This window comes from Grammomys surdaster, unplaced genomic scaffold (assembly GCF_004785775.1).
Source record: "Grammomys surdaster isolate TR1022 unplaced genomic scaffold, NIH_TR_1.0 126531, whole genome shotgun sequence".
Taxonomy (NCBI): Eukaryota; Metazoa; Chordata; class Mammalia; order Rodentia; family Muridae; genus Grammomys; species Grammomys surdaster.
Window position 1 is genome coordinate 18,340,145 of NW_021621323.1, and position 23,669 is coordinate 18,363,813.

General features: G+C 39.5%; 1 protein-coding gene across 3 annotated transcripts in view; it reads right to left on the reverse strand.

The window, feature by feature from the left end:
• Positions 1-385: 385 nt before the first annotated feature.
• Positions 386-23,669, reverse strand: part of Arhgap29 (Rho GTPase activating protein 29) — a 61,884-nt gene continuing 38,600 nt past the window's right edge. For all 3 annotated transcript variants that reach the window (XM_028760419.1, XM_028760418.1, XM_028760420.1), the window contains exons 13-23: positions 14,688-14,848; positions 14,031-14,170; positions 13,032-13,136; positions 12,053-12,151; positions 10,028-10,167; positions 9,197-9,385; positions 8,841-8,978; positions 6,810-7,042; positions 5,255-5,585; positions 4,639-4,747; positions 386-2,591 (exon numbers count right to left, since the gene is read on the reverse strand). In XM_028760419.1, the coding sequence (XP_028616252.1) occupies positions 1,720-2,591; positions 4,639-4,747; positions 5,255-5,585; positions 6,810-7,042; positions 8,841-8,978; positions 9,197-9,385; positions 10,028-10,167; positions 12,053-12,151; positions 13,032-13,136; positions 14,031-14,170; positions 14,688-14,848 (2,517 nt within the window). In that variant the 3' untranslated portion in view covers positions 386-1,719. The remainder of the gene's footprint in view (positions 2,592-4,638; positions 4,748-5,254; positions 5,586-6,809; positions 7,043-8,840; positions 8,979-9,196; positions 9,386-10,027; positions 10,168-12,052; positions 12,152-13,031; positions 13,137-14,030; positions 14,171-14,687; positions 14,849-23,669) is intronic.

Consider the following 23,669-nt stretch of genomic DNA (forward strand, 5'->3'; position numbering starts at 1 on the left):
GGAGGTATTTGTGATTAAGTACTCTCTGATGATTCTCAGTACTATCACACAGTTGCTAAGAACACTAACAATCAAAATCAGAGAGCCATGTGTTTTATATTAATTCTGCTGGTGACACCTGCGGAACTTGAAAGTTGTTATAGAAGTCTCTCCTCCATCAGTGGCAGGGGAGTAACAGCAGGGTCACCTGCCCACTATGGTTGCTATGACAGTGTATGTAGAAACTTTGTTAAGTGTGCATCATACAGCAGGGGCTCAATAAATGTTGGCTGATTGCATTTTAGGTTTCCACAGCAATAGGGTGTGTAATAAAAACAAAGCTTCATCGTGAAAAGCCTGGTTAATTCCTTCCTAGTTCTTAATGGCACAGAGACTCCCACACAGCTTGCCACAAACACTTCATGTTGTAGTTAAGAGACGCATGACCCTAAGAGCTGACCCCTAAGTCAATGGTTAATTAATACACTGAGATCATAACTTAAGAGGCAATATTGTCAGATAAGCCATGAGAACCTGAAATAATTTAAGAAGTGAGTATGTACATATATTTTTCAAATATAACAAGGTCATACAAAAGCATAATATAATTCACACATACAAAAGGCTGCTGTAGTTGTCCCTTTTACATCCTATTTTAGACAAACAATGATGCAGAGAGTAACAGGAATGCACAAGTTCTGAAAACTAGGTTGTTGGTTTGTTTTTTTAAACAAAACAGATCTGGTCATCTATACCTTCTCTCAAATTTCTAAACACGAGGCTTACTGACGTGTACCCTTGGGATCAACTTAAATAAATCTTCACTCCATTTGAAAGAACTATACATTTTCAATGGTTGAAAGTCAGGTAGAAAAGAATATAAAAAGATCCATAAGTCAAAACATTTCTTATAAAAGGAACAGTTTAAACAAACCCGGGTAGTAAAAAGAGGAAATGTACTGAATTTAAAAACTTCTGAAAATAGCATCTTTCCTGGACCACTGTATAACATATGTTCACAACTGCTGGAAACAAGAGTTTATACAGACAAGACTAAGGGATAAAACAAAACAAAACCCCCAATCCCTACCAAATGTATTAAATCCATCTAAAGTCAAATAAGAGGTAACGGAACTACACAGTTCAGGTTTAAGTGCATTTTGGGGGGTACAATTTAACTGCCACATGTAAACATTGGCAATTAAAATATAATTAAATACAAGTTGGCAAACCCTTTGGCCATTATGTAAATATTAAAAGGTGAATTTCCAATTGAAAAATAAAAGCTGACTTACAATTACAGGAGCACAAACAGTCAAAGCTGCCCTATGAACCTGTGAGGAATCACAGCGCATCAACACCTACCAGGCACTTGTGCTCAGAAATACTTTATAAATACGTACTTGATCTCACGCTCCACACTAAGGCTGATTTTCCCCAATTGCACCAACTGCTAAAAACTGTATCAGGCATCAGTGATGCATTTAAATGGATAATTTTTTGGAAAAAATCAACTCTAAAAAACATGAATCCACCCATTTCCTTTACAACTTCAAAGATCATTCCAGTGAGGCATAAATGGAGCCTTGTCAGAACATTCTCCCATCCCACATGATCAACAAGCAACACAACGACAAACAGCTTTGGCAATCCTATACAAAAGGGCCCTGTCCAAACATTCCTCTCACAAAATGACACCACAGAACAAAATAAAACAGAAATATCTAAATTGTGACAATCCTACACAAACTGTGGGATTTCATCTTCAAGGTCTTCAAACTGCTGCATTCTTTTTAGTCGTGGTCTCTGGCAAGTTGGAGTCCCCTCAGGCATCCCAGTCTCCTCAGAGTTCTCTTTCAGTTGACCACTTGTCTGCACAGGACAAGCCAATGTAGCCTCTGAGTCTGGGTCTGACTTTGCCACATGCACCAGGACCGGAGGCGCAGCTGCCGAGGGTAATGCTGTTTTCTCCTCAGCCCCCCTGACATTGAAGGTGGGATTAGGTGGTTTGTAAAATGTTGTCCAGTGCTGGGGCTGCAGTGTTCTGGGTGCTCTGACGGCAGCGACAGGGCAGGAGTCAGAGGACCTGCGCTCTGACACATCCCTTGCAGACCTGGCTGGTTCTGCATGTGCTTTACTGGGCTGTGTGGCACCACCGGAATGGTCCCTGTCATTCCCAGTGTTTACTGTCAATCCCTTCTCAGGGTAGGCACTGGGAACAATCATTGTAGTCTTGGCAGTAAAACTGTTCCGTTCATGTTTGTCCCAGGATTTCTGTACATTTTGCTGGTCAAAGCCATTAACTTTGGAACAAGTGGTATTTGAGTTGTCCTTTCTCTGGAGTCCTTCACAGGTAGGGTTCTTGCCAAACCTGTCTGAGTCTACATTTCCTGTATTCCTGCTGCTTCTCTCAGTAGGAGAACTGGCAAGAAGCAGCAGCCGGTCTACAGGCAAGCTTACAGGCCTCATCTTGGTCCTTGGAGTGTGTCTCTGCACACTGTTTGCTGCCCTATCCAGTTTCAGAAGACGCAGCTTGGGGCTTTTACACACACCTTCCATCTTTTGGGATGCTGACTCAAGCTCTTGGTCAAAAAGCAAATGTACTTTATTGTCTGAAAAAGAAAGTGGCACATGATAAACACTAGAATCTAAGACAGACAGACACTGGACAACAGAAGAATTCTAAAATATCCCCAACACAGTATTGTCTATGCAGAAGACCTAATTGTTTTTTAAAGATATACTTGAAATTTAAAAGTTCATTTAATTTTTGCATAAATTTATGCAAAAAACCCCAACCATAAAACATTTTACAAATGAATTAAAATAACAACAGAAAATACAAACCTGCTTGTCTAGTAATTATTGTTTTAAATATGCTCCCCATGAACAAGAGTTTTCTAGGTCAAATAAGTCAATAGCCCCCTCCCCTGCTCATATGTAGCAGACATGCAGCTTGGTCTTCACGTGGAGCATGACCAACAGGCACAAGGGCTATCCCAAAAACTGCTGCCTGTCTGTGGAATCTGCTCCCCTAACTTGGCTGTCTTCTTGTCTGGCTTCAGTGACAGAAGTGCCTATTCCTGCTTGATGTGCCAAAGTAGGGGGTTACCGAGGGAGCCTCCACTCTCTCAGAGAAGGGGAAAAGGATGGGGGGAGGGGATATGGGTGGGGGAGCAGTGATCGGGATATAAAGTGAATACAACAGGCAGACATTAGCCAGTTAACTCAGAAAAATCACACCACCTCCAGCCAACTAAATGTAGGTGTGTCCTAAACACCAGGAACTTGGGAGACCTCCCTCGATCTGTTTTACGCCACAGTCAGCTCACAGTGACGGGGTGCTCACCACAGCTGCTCTGCTAACAAACTGTAACATCCCCTAGGTCAGACTGAGGCTGAAGGACTGTGCTTTAAGTAAAGCACTGTCATTTCCGGGTGCTGAGTGCTCCCAGATTTACTTTCCTCTTCTTCCATCAGTCTGGTCCCATGGCCACACTCTCACTTTGAGTCCTCAGCTCCCCATATTGTCTCCCCCCACCCCTTCTTCTTTTTGGCTATATCTACTCAAAAAATTCAAATCCCTGTAATGGTCCTGCCTTTGGGCCCCAGCTCCTTGGTGCTGAGAACCATCAAATGACTTGGCATCTCGATACTGTTCCGACTCTGAATAGCAGCTTGAAGTATCAGCTCCATGGTCTGATCTTCTCCCCATTCCTGGACATGAGGTACAGGTGTATGTATACAGGTGACCATCAGCATCACTTGTCAGTCACTATCTCATCTGATCACCTTGGACAGCCTAACCTGTTTATTTACTGTTTCTCTGTGTACGTGGGCACAGGTACTCTCAGAGACCAGAGGTACTGGATCCTTTGGAGCTTGAGTTGAAGATGTAGGAAGCTGTGAGTAGCACTTACAACTAAATTCAGGTCAATTCAGCAAGCCCTCTTAACCTATGAGCCACCTCTCCAGTTATCAGATGACCTTTCTCCTTGGACTCCAAAAAATGTTCCTGTAATCTACTTCCCTGGGTTCTTCCCCACATTCTCTGAGTACTCTAAGGGACCTGACTCACTGCAGTTGGCCTGCAAGAACCAAAGGACATGCATTCCTTCAGTGCTGCAAGAAGAGTCGCTAGCATAGTAGAAGACAGTGTGGGCTCTGCAGTCAGCTGCCCGGATCCCAGTCATTCCTTGACCCTGATCTGCACTGGCGAGGCCTTGCACTGTCCCTACCTGCCCTCACTTATCACATAATAATACATGGATCTGAGTTGTTGTGTTGGTCTAAATGTTCTAACAAAAAAAGCACCCAGAACTATCTGGTATACAATACAGACTAAAAAGTATCTTCAAATTTATGTTTATTACTTATATTTTTATGTTTATTGTTTATGTTTATTATTTATTATTTATGTTTATTACCATTTCTAATCAGGAACCTAATTTTATGAGGCAGTAAAAGAATAAAAAATAGGTTAAATTTATAAACCAGATAGAACTTGATTCAAACCCTATCTGAATAATCTTTGGTACTATTTCACTCTCAGACTGCTGCAGTATTGGGGATTGAACCCAGTGCTCTCACTTGGCCTGAACAACAGTTTACTTGTCAAGTGTTACTTCTGTACTCAGCTGTCTTCACACGGCTACGCACCGAGAAGAGGAGCAGCACATCTTCCCAATGCATTCTGTTTGTGTTCTGATTCTTCAAATGATGTAGGTAATTCAAAAGTTTTGCTCTCACAATCTGTAGTACGGATATCCTGTTAACCAAAGAGAATTTTCACACTTGTAGAAACAAAGCACATTTCAAAAGAAGGAGTACAAGACCACTAAATTACTGACATAAACATCATACAGTTCTAACACACTTCTGCACCGGTCCAAACTTTGCTCAACAGTTAAATGTGCCATGCACAAAGCCTGACAGCCCAAGTGTGACCCCCAGAGCCCACATAAAAACCACCAGACAGACAGACAGACAGATGTAGTAGCATGCATCTGAAATCCTAGAGCTTCTTCAGTGAGGCATATACCTTGGAATTTCTCAGAAGCGTCTGAATCAGCTAGCTCCGATCACAGTGCACAGTAGCAGAAAGAAGACAGACCCTGACTCAACATGGTGGAGGTGAAAATCAGCTCCCCACAGTTGTCCAATGATTTCTACCCGAGTGCCATGGCAAGTACACGGCTGTCTTGTCATTTGCGTGAGTGCGTGCGTGCTTGCCTGCACTTCCCCCACACCCCCAAATTAACAACAAACAACTTACTTCCTTTGAAGAAAAAAATAGTGATTTCATAGAATGATCTGAGTCTCTTTCATCTGGTGATAACAGAGGTTTTGGAAGATGCCCTTGATCAACCTGAGGTGCAACAGCACCTGTGTTAGATATAACAACAGCTTGAGGCTGGAGGGACCCATCGAAGATCTTCTGTGAGTAAGTAATAAGGAACTCTACCAATCGCGCCTGATTGGAATATTCAGCAAGGGACGAGATGGTGACAGGAGCCGTTGTAGGCCTTGGTCTAATGAGAGTTGGTCCAAATATCACCCCCAAGTTCTTAGAATTCATCTTGTTCTCTTCTGCATGATCTACCACCCTGAAGGGCAGAATACATAAAGCTTTATGAGACTTGGCTATTAAAGCTCTTCAGTGTAGTTTACTATGGGCTGGGAAGAGTAGATTCATATTTCCATCTAATCTTTCCAGCCAGAGCCTGGCACATGGGAGCACCTGAGGGACCATGTTGGCTGCCTGAACACACATAGGTACATAAATCTATGACACAGCCAAGGGTCAAGTAGTGAGAGAGGTCTAAGAAAAATATATACTTATTTGATTAAAATTTAGACCATGTACCACATTTGATTTATTCATATTTTTGTATTAGGATAAACACCAAGTAGAAGGAATTATGGACATTTTTCCCAGCAGAAAGAAAGAAGAGACCGTTAAGATTACTTCTGTACATACTTCCAGGTCTTTATAATGGAAACGGACTACTACTGTCAGTCTCTTCTACTCAAGGCTACTGCTCAGGCTCAGGTGTGTCCCTGGCCATCGTCTACACTGCTGCTCTCCCATTCTCTTTACTTCCAGCTCTTACCACCTTTGGTTCCTATGACTACTCATGGAAACGAGAACTTTAAAAAACATCTCCCCTCCAGCCTATTGCCCTTGTCTTCGCCAGTAAGATGTAAGAGGCAAATCTGAACATGTAAAATTCCTGGCTCAAAAATCTTCAGTGGGTACAAGATGCAAGCTGGTAAAATCGGCTGTTAAACATGCAAGATTGTATCTGGTCCACTGTGTGTGCTGTAGTGTGGCCTAACCACATTACCTTATTTCCTGAATGTGAACTGCTCTCTCCTATCTGTGCCTGGTATCCCCCTGCCTGGAATGCTCTTCTGAGCATTCTTGAACTACTAAATCATGACTGAGTTCTTTGAGGCTGACTTGAGGCTACTTTCGATGACTTACCCATCTTCCTTTATATGCTGAAAAAACTCATTGAACAAAATAATGCTGTACTGTGTATGTATGCAGGTCTGTGAGCCCGCAGATGGCAGAAACCTTGTTTCTCTAACTAGAGCCAGGCTCACAGGACACATCTGAGGAGGATGTTAGCTGCCCGAACATACATTTCCTCTTTCCTCTAACCATAAGAAAAATGAAATCCATTAAAAAAAATACATGAATGAACTTAACACTACTACACCAAAATGGTTAAACTAAAAATACACTAAAAATGGTAAAAGTGCTGTATTTTACTTAACAAAAAACTGCTCAGCCACGAAGAAAGGCCCTGTTTATAAAAACTCACCGCTTCAGATGTACTATGAGGTAATGAAGACTGTTGAAATTTGATGCTGGCAGCTGTCTCAGCAGGTCCTTGCTCTTCAGAAGGATGCGGTTGATTTCTATGCTCACATGTGGGTGTTTTTTGTCTTCAGGGCTATCTTTTTTTGCTTCTTGTTCTTCATTTACATGTTGTATCTCTTTTGCAAGATCTATAAATTCCTTGTACAATCTGAATAAAATAAATGGTTCTGGAAGCTAAAGAAATAAAATTACATTATGAATATTATTCCCTTTTTCCCTGCTAATGTTAACTTTTATTCACAGCTACTTAATGATTCACCATGACCTTTTAGGTTAACAAGACTTAAAGCAGGTCTTTAATTATGTATGTTTGGAGCTGGAGAGAGGGCTCAGTGGTTAAGAGCACTGGTTGCTTTTCTAGAGGATCCAGGTTCCATTCCCAACACCCACATGGCTGCTCACAACTGTCTGGAACCTCAGTTGTAAAAGATTTGATAAGATTCTGGCCTCCCTGGGCACCACATGTGCATGTGGTACAGACATACATCCAGGCAACCATCCATACGCATAAAAAAAAAGTTTAGATGTTAATATCTTTATAGTTATATTCATCACAACCCCAATGTTAGCACCAATGAAATCATATCCACTAATACAGATGAAGTCAGATGAATTGGCAGGTATAAACCACCAGAGTTTGCAGAAATGAAAGAGTGACCCTAAGGATATTGAAGTTTCCAGCAGTGGGAAGAGAAAAGGTTGAGTAAATCTCCTAGAAAGTATTGGAGGACAGCAAAAGCCGGAGAATGAACAGAGGAAAGGGAGGGGACACAGAGTCAGCCAGGTTGCCAAGCACTCAAAGCAAAGCTACAGGTACTTACTATCTACGCTGTCCAACTTCCATTGAAAGAATAAAATAAAGACAGTTACAGCTGAATAAGGCCCACTTTGCTCAAGGATCAGACATGAGCCAATGCCTCCAGACACTGACATGTTCAGGACTACGAGCACTACTCTGTGGCTCCTATCACTTCAATTTTACCCAAGAACAGAACGCCATTTGGGCATGATCCAAGTAGCGTTTGTCCTGACTCACAACCCTGTGCTAAATTCTTAGTACTTAACCATAAGCTTCTGCCTGAGGCCACTTAGTTTACTCCATAGATATGGTTTTGTGAACATGCTAATGCAAACTACTGATCCAATACTGAGCACAGAAAAAGATAATCTAGGGTAGCCTACTTCCTGACCATATTCCTGTTAGCTTTCTAGCATATCCAGCTTGTAGGATACCTCTGCTTGTTGTCCCAAATGTGTACTTAAAGTTTTTTCCCACTGATCATCTAAAATTGCTATTTTGAAATATCGGGGAAGACAAAACCAAACTGACCCAAACACTGCTCTGCTTGTGGTACAGTTCAATCCTGGCCTTTCCTTACAAAACTAAACTACACTTTCAAGTTAAGTTTCTAAAATGTAATATAAAACACTTCATACTAGTTACTTCTTTATGCCCAGGAAAATGTTTATTCCTTTATATGGTTAGGAAAGAACTTCCATATGAAGTTAGGAGGCTGTAACTTAGAAAAGACATGGAGGAGGTCTTTTGTAAGGTCGAGTAGTATTCTATGTTCTTTTACTGTGAAATGAGAAATCGGTGTTTTATTATGTTTTTTTTTTTTTTTTTTTTTGTTTTTTGTTTTTCAAGACAGGGTTTCTCTGTGTAGTTCTGGCTGTCCTGGAACTCACTCTGTAGACCAGGCTGTCCTGGAACTCAGAAATCTGCCTGCCTCTGCCTCCCAAGTGCTGGGATTAAAGACATGCACCACCACCGCCCGGCTGTTTTTTTGTTTTTAATTGTATGTCTGACTTATTTGTACTTTGACGTATACATTAATATTTATAAGATATAAGTATGGTCTATATCAATGAGAATGTTTATGTACAAAGGTCATGAACTGAAAAACAAAATACAAATCATATTTTTACTGTATCAAATATGGTGATTGGTTACAAAAAAAACTTTATTTACCTGTCGCAGGTATAATTTCAAGACATCACAGATGTCATGTGAACTGAATTCTGCAATGTCTACTAAGTGCATCCCATTTTCCAAAGCTTGGCATAGTTTTTCAGTTTTTATTTTGTTTCCACAAACACGATAAATTCCCTTGAATAGAGAAACAAATTCTGCTTTAGTTCAAAAGGCCACTGCGGAAATCTAAACATACCAGATGTGTCTACTTCACTTATTTTTAGTATTGCAGAAAAAAATAGCTAAGGCAAATAACATTTTTTTAAAAAATATAAATTGGAATAAAATCAGTTATTACAAACTGACAGTACAGATTCTCTTTTCATTACAACAAACGACACAGACGTAGGTACCTGGAGACACAAGGCTCTATTTTCAATTTCTGAAGCACAGATTTTCAGTACGAAAGGGATACCATCTGGTTCCTTTTTTGCAACTTGTATGAATTCTGCTCCAAATATGTGCATTTTCCCCTGTAGTTTTTGATGTCCACAAATAATGACTAAATTCTCCAAACACTTTCGATGACAAACAAGGAGACACTACAGGAAATAACATTTAAAACTGATCAATTCACTTTAGATCTATTCACAACTGAGCAAACTATGGACAGACGAGTAACATAATAAAAAACAAATTAATAGTGCATTATTTGTAAAATCCGAAATAAACCTAACAAGAGAACAAAATACAAAACAATAAAAGGTACCCTGTGGTACACCTTAATAAAAACATATTTGCAGGGGTGGAAGAGATGGTTAGCAGTTAAAAGCCCTGGCCCTCTCGAGCTCCTCCAGAGGGGTGGTTTTCAGCTTGCAGCACCTACAGGATGGCTCATAGCTTCTCTCACTCCTGTCTGAGGGTATCTGACATCCTTCTCTGGCCTCAAAAAGGCATTGCAAACAGTTGGTGCACAGACATACATGCAGAAAACCATCAATATACATAAAATAAGAAATAAAGCAAAATATGTATTTATAAAAGAGCCTAATAAGTAAAATTTTAACAAAAATGAAGTATATTCAGTGAAAAAAAAAAACAACCCGTTATTTAATGACACATACATATGAAGATGCCACAACGTGACCTATCATTTTATATTCTAGTCAAAAATACTATAAATGTAGGGAAATCAACCAACAAACAACAAATGAGAGGGCCAGGGCACTTCCAACGGAGCTCACCTCTTCACACTCGACGCCCGGGAACATCACGATGCCGTCACAGTCCCTGCACTTTGTGGGGGATCGCAGCTTGCGAAACTTGTGCGTGAGAGCTGCCTTTGACATCAAAGTTTTCTTAAATGCTCCGAGGGAATTGGGTCCTTGTAACAGAAACAGTACAGGAGAATGGAAAGATAAGGACATTTTTATGTATTATTTTTATGTATTCTTACACTTTTCAGCCATCTATATATTAAAAAAAAATACTGTCTGGGGTTTCTAACATGAAAAACAACTTATAGCTATAACTCGACACTTCAAATGATATAATAGTCATCACCAAACCAGTAAGCTAATTCTAAGATGTCAAGATACAATGTACCCAAGGTAAACAAATTTATTAATATGCCCTGCACAGAGCAGTGTGTTTATGGGTAGCATTATATTCCTAAGAAAACCCAATTACTACTTTAAAAGAGCTAGTTACATGAAGCTAGCATGTGAGCAATATTTGCATTAAAGATAGTACTAGTCTTATAAAATTACAGATTAGAAGTCAGATACCCTATTATTTTGGGAAATTCTGCCAAAAGAACAGTGTATCAAAGAAACAAAAACAAAATTAGATCAGTTTAATTCAAGTCATTAAGGTAAATGATTTTTTTTTCTTCTGGTTTTTCAAGACAAGGTTTCTCTGTGTAGCCCTGGCTGTCCTGAAGTCACTCTGTAGACTAGGTTGGGCTTGAACTCAGAAATCCGCCTGCCTCTGTCTCCCAAGTGCTGGGATTAAAGGCGTGCACCAATACTGCCCGGCAGAAAAGCCCATTCTTTTTTTTTTTTTTTTTTAAATAATTTATTTATTTTTTCTCAAATAGTAATTCATTCACACAGGGGTTATAAACATAGAAAGGCAGGATGTGGGGAAGGGGATGACACTGGTGTGTGGGTGTTCAGAGGGAATACAGATATCTTTCAGAACAGGGTATCAGCTGGGTGAAGGTTCAGGGGACAGGTCACTATGACTCTGCCTATGACTCACTTGTCCTTATCTAAGTTGGTATCACTTGCCAAGGCTACCTATTTACAAGGTCTATGACTACTCAGGCTGGTAAATTTCCACAAAAGCTGCCTGTTTACAATAGCTTATAGCCATCTGTTTCAATGTTTTTCCACTGAGACCCAAGATTTGGTGTTAGCATACATGTATGACAGGCCTATTGCTGATTTTAGGCCTATGGCTGATTTTAGGCCTTCAGTGTGTAAGCAGGGCTGCCCCTGACATCTCCTCCATTCTCTAAGTATAGACGGGCTGTGGCAATTCTAATCTTGCGAAGGCGGGGATAGAGGCCTGACCTCCAGTACTTGAAGGGGACCTTGTAATGAGCAAAGCCCATTCTTAATAGTGCAGGGAGTATGGGCAGAAAGACTCAGTGGTAAAACTCTTCACTACTGTGTACAAAGCCCTGGCTTCTCACCCAAGTACTACAAAATAACAATTACAATAATGAAGAAACTGCAGACGTCAAGGGAGAAAAGCAGACAAATGTACTTCTCAAGGACAAGGAACATTGTAGATGTTTAAGATGTAACAATCATGCTGGGCAGTGGTGGCACACGCCTTTAATCCCAGCACTTGAGAGGCAGAGGCAGGTGGATTTCTGAGTTTGAGGCCAGCCTGATCTACAGAGTGAGTTCCAGGACAGCCAGGGCTACACAGAGAAACCCTGTCTTGAAAAACCAAAAAAGAATGGGCTTTTCCAGAACTTTTCATGCAATCTCATGCTTTTAACAGAAAGTCACTGTATTGGACTTATGAAAGAACACCATATACGACCTGCTGTTACACACTGCCAGTAGATTTCAGAGCTAGTAGCTTTACTTCTTATTCTTGTAGACATATTTCAATCTTCTGATCAATATCAATCCCTATGTATATATACACAAGCAGGTCTATTTAAGATACATATAACAAACTAATGATCTAGCATTAAACACTGCCACTATTTCAACTGGTTTAGTGGGTCCTAGCTGAGGAGAATGTACTACCAGCTTCTGAAGGTGACGGAGGCTCTCTTTCATCTAGATCATCAGCAGAAGACATGGTTCCACTGGACGGAGTTCGTGGAAGTTTCCGATGAAAATCTCCTAAAATGAAATTGTGGATACTGTTACCTGACTACACATTAAAGAACAGTAAAAATAGGCAGTGATAATAACATCTTGGAGATACAAAATTTGTATTATTTTATTATCTTTGATTAAAATTTTCTTCTAGGTAACAGGGGACTCACATATTCATCCCTAGGTACAAATAAAATTATATATTCTTATGAGACCCTACTATTCAGTTTTGACAGTAAGCACCTGAGGTTACAGGCTTTACAAAGACAGGCAGCATCTTCTATTAGTAATGTATTACTAATATAATAGTAAATGTTGGTGGTGGTATGGCCTACCATAGCAATGAACTAGCGCACACACACACACACACACACACACACACACCCTGAATAATATTTTCATTACTAAGTTATTATACAATATGAACACAGATAGCTATTCACATCAACATGGATGAGGAAGTCAAAATGAATTCTTTGATTTTGCCAGACCTACTGGGGAAGAGCATAAGATTCAAAGCTTGTCTTGGCTACAGAATGAGCTCAGGCCCACCTGGGCAACGTATAGTCAGCCTATGATGAATGAATGAATGAATGAAAAAACAAAAACAAACAAACAAACAAACAAACAAAAAACCAGGGGTCAGGGTAGAGCTCAGTGGTCAAGTGCCCAGCATGCAAAACACCCTGAATTCAATCTCAAATGCCAAATCAAGAGTAAGAAATGATTCTAATTTTATAGCATCCAAAAGAGGGTAAAGTCCATGAAATATATTAGTAAAAACATTTAAAATAGTTATAAAATACACATATGTACAAATATTCTCTTATGTCTGAGATAGTTCAAACGGATCATTTCAATCTTTCACTGAATTTTCAGTTACTTAAATATTTAGTTACCATACCTGGACTTATAGACTCTGAATCCAGAGATCTAGACTCACTGCTTCCTCCAGTACTCTCAGAGTCACTAAACATCCCAAACTTCCATGATCTTATGAAAGAAGGACCTTTAAAAAAAGAATAATTAAAAACTTGCCTACACCAACCAATGACTACCCCAACTTGAGACCCATCCCATGAGAGCCAACCTCTGACACTATTAATGATACTCCACTGTGCTTGTAGACAGAAGTCTACATAACTGTCTCCTGAGAGGCTTTATCCAGCAGTAGATGGAAACAGATGCAGAGACCCATGGCCAAACATTAAGTGGAGCTTGGGGATTTTTGTGGAAGAGTGGGAGATAGAACTGAGCGAGCCAGAGGGGTCAAGGACACCACAAGAAGACCTACAGAGTCAACTAATCTGAGCCCAGAAAGGATCACAGAGACTCATCCACCAACCAAAAAGCATGCAGAGACTGGACCTAGGCCCCCTACACATTTGTATCAGATGTGTAGCTTGGTCTTCATGTGGGCCCCCTAACAACAGGAGCTCTCGCTGACTCTGGTGCCTGCCACTGGATCCCCTTCCCCTACCTGGACTGCCTGGTTGGGCCTCAGTGGGAGAGGATGTGCCTAGACCTGCTGGGTCTAGATGTCCCAGGGAGGGGTGGTACCCAAGGGGTGCTCCCCTTTCTTAAGGAGACGTGGAGGGGATAATGGGGGAGGGACTTGTAAGAGTGGTACTGGGAGGAGAGAAGGGGGAGATGGTGATCAGAATGTAAAGTGAATAAAAAAAATTATTGAAAATAAACCTTGCCTACAGGTAGATTTCATAAGGTGAAATACTGATATTATGTAAAAAGAAATGATTCAAATTTCTGTAACAATGACTAATGTATAGACTTTTGAGGTAGGCATGGTGGTCAGAACTATAAATGATCTAAAACAGTTCATTAAGTAGTTGCATCTGAGTGCTCTGCTGTTCCATAAAGCAGTGTCTGCTCTGTATGAATGTACCTGTCATGTCTGCACTGTTCGAGCACCTGTCCTCTTCAAGTTTATGACAACTGTCCGGAAGGCGAGCAACATCCTCTAACGAGTCAGCAGGTCCATATCCAGCTGTCTGGGGACTGTTTGCTATTTGTTTGTTTACATTCCTATGGGGTAAAAACAAAGCTCAGCACTAACAGTCTTTTAAAATTTTTCTTAATTTAATGAATGTAGAATAAGCTTAATGAATATTAATAACTTTATTATACAGTTTAACTTCTTTTAAAGATGTAAATATAGCTTTTAAATAATGTGTACTTTTAACAGCCGAAATATGGAAGAGGTATAACAATAGAATATTTAATATTTATGTCATGATTAAACTTTTCTAGTCTAACAGCAGAAAATGTAGGTTAAGTTTTTGGTATACTCAAAATATATAGGTCGTCATTTGCTACTCCCAAAGGGTTTTTAAGACACAAAGTGAGGTCTGTGTGAAGCTAGAAAGCATCATTCATTCTCAAGTGTGATGCATCTATTCTTGAAACTCACGAATATGAAAATATTGAAAAAAATTAAAGTTAATACTTCAGTGTAAGAAAAGACACTTCCTTACAAACATAGACAGGAACTTAGCAAACATTTTCTCATTTGAAATAATTTCTCCTATACATTAATTCTTACCCATCAACCTTTTCTTCTAATTCACTTGAGCTTGTAGCCTTCACGAACTCACTGTACTCCTGACCTGGATCATAGAGTTTGGCACTGTCACAGAGCGACTGTAAACTGTTGGCAAGGGACGCAGCCTGTAGCTGCTGCATATGAAAGAGGTTAACTGTTACCTACAATCACAGACAAAGACAAAAGACAGACATAACTCATGAGATAGAAAGTGCAAAGTGCTATGTCCATTTATGTCAACAAGCACACCAATAAAAAGGCCATACATCTGACACACAGAACACTGACTATCACCTTCAGCAGGCTATGCTGACTGATGGTATACACAGCTTAGACTAGAAATCAAACAGTAGTTTTAATCTAACAGCTAATGGTCGACAACTGTCAAAAAATACTATCACTCCTACCACTTACACTAGTGACTTCAACAGTGATTCTAAAACTCACATAACACGCCAGAGTTCTTAAAATATCTGAGTTGTCTATTAACAAATTTTAGACACACACTATAGTTCAGTGTATCACAGCAAACTGAGGCACTGCTGGTCCTCCCTCATGCACCTATATCTTAAGGGTGGTTCCTAAAGTATTTTGTGGTACTGAAAAATGCTATAAACATTATGTAAAAACGGCAGTGAGGTGGCTCAGCTGGTAGAGGTCCTTGCCCACACAAGCCTGGGGACCTGAGTTTAAGTAAAAGTGGAAGAGAGCCTGACTCCAGAAAGTTGTTCTCTGACCTCCACGCACATGCTATGGCATGCATGTCTCCCATCATACATACACACACACAACCCCCAGATACACGAGTAACAAACTGGAAGATGATGATGTTAGTCCTGCATTGTCTCCATGCATGTGCTTCTGAAAGGGTGTTTCGACATGACAGGCTAGGGAAAGGCCCAAGAGCTGACATGTGAAATATGAGAGTCATGTGAGGAAGAGCCAGGACACAGCTGCAGACAGAAGGCAGAGGTGGTACAGACGTGGACGGAGCTTGCACACAGAACGGCAAAGAGGAAGCAGAAAGAACTTCTGTTTGACTCAGGTCAAGAAAGGTCACTGGAGGTGGAGTGAAAAGGACGCCAGCTAAAGACTTTAAGCAAGGCACTTACACGGGTGAGCAACACTAATCAAGTTATGATTTCTGTGTACCAGAAATTTGAAAAAGTTCAATGAATCATCTGAGAGATCTTGTTCAAATGAAGATTCTGATCTCAAAATTCTTGTTCAAAATCCAAACCTCTTCATTACTTATAGGCTACCTCAGTAATGATAAGGTGTGAATAATGATAAGGTGATCTATCCAAAGACCACACACTAGTGAGACTTTCTAAACTGGTTTCTGCATTAGTAAAATGGAGCTAAAAATAGGCCTATGTAGTAGGGCCTTCTGAGAACTAGGTAAGTTCATATAGATACCTTAATACACAGACTTAATACACTTTAATCTTTGCTATTATCAGCTATAGTTTGAGGTAAAGGAGATTTTATAAGTCTTTTAATTTAGTTTACAAACCTACACGCTAATAACAATCAAACATAGATAAGTGATTTACAACTTTAAGAGCTTAAAACATCCTCTCTGAAGATGGAATCTTTCCCTCCATCTGAATCCACGGAAAGTCCTGGTCAGAACCATGTATTAGCAGCACCTATCTAAGGACTCCCCAATGTAAATGGAAGTAGGCAGACTAGAAATAGATGACAATTTTGGGTTCATTTCTCGCTTTTCCTACTCTCATTATATTTTCCAGCCTAGGCTGATTCCCACATATGTAACACTGGGTATGGATATACACAGCTTCATGAGGGGGCCTCTGTGGACTGAAACAGCTGAGGAATAGAAAGAGTGACTCAAAACATGAGAAGAAAGCCCTGATTTCTCTGACCCATCCTCACTGGCTCCATTACTCATACAAGCCTACGTCCTTGGAGCACAATCCTGTACTAGTGATGGCAGTTACAGAACTGAACAGATCTCAAACTCTGAAGTGAATCCTCCCTTATTATCAGAGGAGCTGTGTTCAAAGAATGGTGGTGAACTCTTGAAACTCCTGTAGCTTTTATTTTTCTCTTTATTCCTGCATTGATCACCCACCTCCTCCACTTAATGAGTAAGAAGTGCTGTCTTTAGCTTTCTGGAGAGCGGAAGGGCAGCCAGCACTACACTTTAGCTTCCCACTTAGACCAAGGTGACAGGCACAAAGCTAGGAGAGGGAACATAACTAGATCAAATGTCCCCCACTCCCCACTTTAAAACAATCAGAGTCCCAGAAAACAATGTCGAAAATACCTAGGATAGCATTCAAAATTTGTTGTGGAATGCTGTCCTCCAGGCATGACACAGCCTTCTTGAACTCTCAGCAGCTGGGATTCCCCTCCCCTCCTCAAGGATACACAGGCAGTTAACAGTTGCTGGGAGTGGGGGTGGGGCACCACCAGGCCCTTCTCCTCAGAGATTCACAAGCAGTTAACAGCTGCTGGGGGAGAGAGACTATTCCTCTGTAATTAGCTTCTATGGCAGCTCAGCTCCTATAAGTAACCCCAGCTAAACTGATAGGTTTGCCAAACTAGATTCCAGTATAATTGTTTCTTTGGCAGTTACTGGTACTCTATCTGGTGAACAAACATTTGCTGATGACATCTTCCCAGCAAAATTACTTGTCATGTGAAATGTCAGGAAAGTCTTCACCACTCACAAAAGACAGGTATTAACACTGAGATCTCACACTAGGATACAGGATTCTTAGCAATGACTACAGTGGGCTGAAGCAGACAGGGAAAGGCTGGCAGATGGGGATTATCGACTTGCAAGAGTGAGATTGAGTCTTACATTTTTTTTTTTTTAAATTAAAAAAAGCCAGGTATGGTGTGCTTATACCCCAACACTGGGGAGGGAGAAACGGATCTCTGGAGTTCTATGGCTGCCTAGCCCAGCCCAGCCCAGCCCAGCCCAGCCCATTTGCTGAGAGACACTGTCTCAAAACAAGAAGTGGATGATTCTTGAGGAAATGCTACTACTCTGAGCTCCTTCCATGTGTACCCATATGTACACTTTGTTTTTGAAATTTGATTTCCAACTTTTACTAAAATTTCCCTTTTTTGTGTCTTTAGTTTCCAATAAGGGACTATATTGGAAAAGAGAAACAACAGAGAGAGGCAGTAAACTTTGAAGCAAAAGAACAGAACAAGATAATACTTCTCAGCCTATTATGGGACTAAATACCGATAAACTCATCCTAAATGAAAATTTAATGTTCTAATAAAACCATTGTAAAGTTGAAAAATCATAATAGAACTTTTATTAAGTTGGGGACTATATTTTTATGAAGACATGTATATATACATATGTATGTAATAATTAATGAAAAAGAGGTGATGAACTTGAAAGAGAGCAAGGAGGGGTACATGGGAGGGCTTGGAGGGAGGAAAGGGAGGAAATTATATGATTTAAAAAATTAAAATAATTAAAAAGTAAACAAGTACTTCCCATACACAAGAACAAAGACAGTTTGGTGAGGTTTTAAATGTATACTTTTTTTTCTTTTTTGATTTTTTGAGACAGGGTTTCTCTGTGTAGCCCTGGCTGTCCTGGAACTCCACTCTGTAGACCAGGCTGGCCTAGAACTCAGAAATCCACCTGCCTCTGCCTCCCAAGTGCTGGGATTAAAGGCGTACACCACCACTGCCTGGCTAAATGTATACTTTTTAATAAACACAAACCCACCACAATCCATATTGAGTAAAGGGTGCTAAGTTTTCTGCAGTCCATTTGAAGTACTAAATACTGGTTCTCAGTAAACGGGGTAAAAATTAGAATAAAGCTATGCATGTTGGTGTGCTTCTGTATTCCTAGTACTTGGGCAGGAAAGGTAAGGAGGGTTGCTAGTTTGGGACAACTAGACCCTGTATTCAAAATAAAAGTTTAAGTGTACAGTTATTTTTCTCAGTACCCATGAGGACTGGGATCTATGCAGGGTACCCTTCAGATACCCAAATCATGGCTAGTTAGTCTCTTATAGAAAATAGTATCTTTGTATTTAGTTTATGCATATCCTTCCATAAGATTTATCTTTAGATTACATATAATATCTACTAATGCTACACAGATATAATGTGAACAGCTTCTACATTGTATTACTTAAGGAATGGCAAGAGAAGAAATCTGTGCATATTCAATAAAAATCCAAAGTTTGTTTTTATTCATTGTTTAATCCAAAAATTTGGAACCCACAGATGGAAGCAAACTGATAATTGCAAACACAGAGACACAAGCATGAATATTTGCATTTCAATTCCTGTTCCAATAACTACAAAATTTAGAGAGAATTAACCCCAAAATATGAATTTAATAAGCAAGTTAAAATGCTGATGAACAGCTCAGATAAATTAAAACTTAATCTCAACAGACAAAAATAGATGAAAGGAAAGGAGTTATAAACAGGTAGGAAATAATATGGTAGGCCTATATCTGACCATGTGTTTACATGAAGCATGAATGATATGAACACTCCAAAGACTGTCAAATTAGATGTTTAAAAACCTATCAAGATGAAAGTAAATGCTATTTGCAGGCTATATAAGAATCTCATTTTAAATGTTTAAAAACAGAAGAGAAAGGGGCTGGAGAGATGGAGTAGCAGTTAAGAGCATTTGCTGCTCTTGCAGAGGACCAGAGTTCAATCCTCAGCACCCACAAGCTGGCTTACAACTATCTATAATGCCTGTTCCAGAAGATCCAATGCCCTCTTTTTTTTTTTTTTTTACCTCTGTGAACACTAGACACACATGTGCTACACATACATACATACAAACAAAATGTTCATATATTTAAAAATTCAATCTTAAAAAATAAAAGAAAGCCAGGCAGTGGTGGTGCACGCCTTTAGTCTCAGCACTTGGGAGGCAGAGACAGGTGGATTTCTGAGTTCAAGGACAGCCTGGTCTACAGAGTTAGTTCCAGGACAGCCAGGGCTACAAAGAGAAACCCTGTCTCGAAAAACCAAAAAAAAAAAAAGAAAAGAAAAATATATCATGTTCAAAATAACTAAAAGTAAACAAATATTGTCTGTCATAGCAATATCATATCATGCCATATCATAGCATAGCAAATATATCTACTAATTAAGTAGACTAAAAAATCAAGGAAATTTACCAGGGTAAAAAAAGAAAATTTACCAGGGTAAAAAGAGACTGTTGGTCAGTTATCAGTTTGGCACAAACTGCAGTCACCTGGGAAAGGGAAACCTCATTTGGGGAATTGTCTTCATCCAAGAGAAAAGTTCATGCAGAAATTAACTATGATCCTTAGTATTATGAAATAATTGAAATTTGAAAATAAATGAAATAGGTAAGTTGTGTTTGTATAGATTACACACAACAGCTCTAAAAATAAAGACATAGATATAAATAAACCCTGTCAAAGATTACGTTGAAAACAAAGTTCTGATTTTAAAAATTGAAGACTTAAATAGAGAGACGCACAAACATGTAGTTAATGCTTCACCAAGTGATCTAAGACTTAATACCCACCAGTCCACTGAAACTGCTTATAACACTTTTTCCACATAGACAAGCAGATTCTTTTTTTAAATATTTAAACATAATTGCATTTTAATTTGATTATTCACAATTTCCCCAAGACACACAAAATGCTATGTTCTCCTTAAACATAGCTGACATTAGTGATTACATCTAATCCTTGAATTGCATTATAATATTTTAAACTTGTCACCAAGTACCTTTATAATAGTTTTATGCATAAGACAAGCAGATTCTAATAACTTATATGGAACATTAAAGAATGTCAAATGTAATTATTAGTATTTTAAAAGTATTTTTAAAATTATTATTTATTTTATGTGTATGAGTGTTTTGTCTGCATGTATGTCTATGGACCACAAGCAAGCAGGTGCCCACAGAGGCCAGAAGAGGCAACAGATTCCTTGACACTGAAGTTATACACTAGAGCTGTGAGCTGCCATGTTGGCGTTTGGAATTGAACCCAGGTCCTCTGTAAGAGCAGCAAGCGCTCTCAACCACTGGGATATCTCTCCAACCCCTCATGTAATTCCTAAAAAGAATAAAATTGTGCTCACATCTCATTTTCAGTATAAAGCATCAGAATCAATAGAGAGAATTCAGAAGTAGATATGTACAAATATGGCCAGCTGGTTTGAAAAAGATGCAAAGGTAACTTAATGGAAATAGCATAGTGTTTCAATCTATCATATTCATGCACCACAACTGCCTGGCTTCTGCTTTATTTTTTAAAAGGGGTGTGTGTGTGTGTGTGTGTGTGTGTGTGTGTGTGTGTGTGTATGTGTGTGTGTGTGTGTGTACGCACGTGGATGAGCTTTCTGTCTTCATGCACACCAGAGGGAATCAAAACTCGTTACTAAACCTATACACATCCTCCAGATGGTTACCATCTTGTTGCTGGGAGTAGAACTCAGAACCTTTGGAAGAGCAGCCAGTGCTCTTCACCACTGAGCCATCTTTTCAGTCCCTTTTCTTTTTTTAATGGTATTTTTAAAAAAAAGCTAGCCAGGGAGAAATTGCATTTGGTAAGAGAAGAGCTTGAAGAGCATCACATCTTAATACACAAAACTAGTCAGTCTCAAGTTTATAGCCCAAGCCAGGGTATCTCCTACAGTAGGCCAATTTCCCCTGCCCTAAATAAACCAAGACTAAGGCTGAAAGACACATGCCCTCATTCCCAAAGCTTAACGAATTGTGCAAAGCAGCCAACCCTAATGGTCTATAGTCCTTGCTCACTTTGCCTTTCTTGAGGAAGCCAACTAAAATTTTGTTGTTGTTATATTTTGTTTGAGACACAGTCCAAATAGTCCAGGGCTGGCCTCAAACTTGCCATATTGCCAAGGATAGCCTTGTATGTTTTATTGGGAAATGTTAAGTAATAAATTCTCTGGTACTGCCCTTTTTGTGCTGGTGCTTGGCATCTATATGCAAAACAAAAAAACAAAACAAAACCCAGCTTCAATCCACATCTTGCACAAAAATGAACTCTATATAGACCATATATACAAGCAAATTCAATCACAAGAAAACAAAAAAAAAAGACCCACACACACTGAAAAATTTAAAATAGCCAAATTGTAAATAAACCCTTGAACTATTTTAATGTTATTTTAATATTCTAATTAAAATATAATTATATCACTCCCCTCTTCTTATTCTGGAAACATGAATGAAAATCATAATTAGATCTTTACCACACACCTATTAGAGAAGCTAACCATGTCATACTAAAAGGACACAGAGCTAGAACTCTCACACTGATCAGAGGCACTCTGAAGAACTGTCTTATAGTTTCTTATTGAGTTAATGATGCATCTGACAGTGAGATGCACACTCCTATATATTCCTGTAAATATAAAATCTATGTTCAACAAAACCTGTCAACAACTATTCTTGGAGCTTCATTCATAATGACCCAAACTATAAACAGCACCATGCCCACCTGGTGAATTGACAAACACTGATACACTAACACTGGCACAGTAACACTGACACACTAACACAAGGCTGTCAGCTACCAAGAATGGAACTTCTGACACACAACACTGATGAATCTCAAGGGAACTAGGTGTTAAAAGCAGCCCGTCTCAAAAGGTTGTGTACTATGAGTCCATTATGAGACATTCTGGAAAACTTGGGAACATTTACACACAGAGAAGCTTATTCTAACGTCTTTACAGCTAATTAACAAGACGGAGAACACATGAGTATTGCTAAAAAACAGGTGTGGGTGTGGCGACTGACAACAGATGGGCAACACCGATGAGATTTCCTGACTCCCAATCAAGGTGGCAGTTAATAGAGATTGATATCTATTTTTTAAATTGTTAACTACATGCCAAAAAGCCCTGTTGAATATAAACTTTTAAACTTAAATTCCAAAAACTATCTCACAGCAATGTCAGATGTTTTGGGATTTAAATAGTTTTACCAACTAAGGCAAGAAAGGTAGTCAGTCAATTACCAACGCTCACATTTAAATTTTAGCCAAATAAATCATCAACTCAGAGAATACAGTGAAGAGAAAGAACAAAAGTAACTAAAAACAAACAAACAAAAAACCCCAACAACAACAAAACAAGACACAGTAGTGCATACATGTTGCAGAATATTTGATCACATTGTGAACCCTAAGATGGTGTTATTTACTGGAAAAAAAAAAAACTGTTTCTAGCTGTGGAATGGCTCAGCCTTAGCACACACCTTTAATCCCAATGAAGGTAAAGTTACTTTGTACAAGGATGCAGTCTTGTTTGAAACTGATGTCTAACTGAGTGGCAGAAAAAAATGACGAAAAAAAAATCCCTGTTCTTCAAAATGACGAATCAGAGAAAGATGTGACAGACTAGGACATGCTCAACTCTCAGGAACAGACAGGAAAGAGAGCAGAGAAAGAACAAGGAAGGAGGCAGTTTTACCAGGAGAGTTGTACAGAGACAGAATAAGCTGTACACAGGTAAAGATAGAACAAGCCAGAGAATGAGGAGTCAGAAGATTAGAACACATTGCCAAAGTTAGTATGAGGCCAAACAGCAATTCAGTCAGAATCCAAAAGAGAAGCCAGACTGACAGTCAGCTTGGAGAGGAGTTTGAGCCAGAACAGCTGAGCTGAACCAGCCACCTAGACTTCAGAAAGAACAAGAAAGGGTGAGCTTATTCAGCAGTAAGTCTCAGAGGCTGAGATCATTCTAGGCCTAGATAAGATTGTATGGAGGCTAGAAGCTTCCAGGACTAGGCCTAGGTTAGCAGACAGAGGCAGTATTCTTCTGAGATGATAATTCTACTAGGCAAATGAAAGTTATAAAAGTTACTTTAACATACACATAATCCCAACACCCAGAAGCTAGGACAGAAGACTCATGAGCTGAAAGCCATGACAGACAGACAGACAGAGAGAGAGAGAGAGAGAGAGAGAGAGAGAGAGAGAGAGAGAGAGAGAGA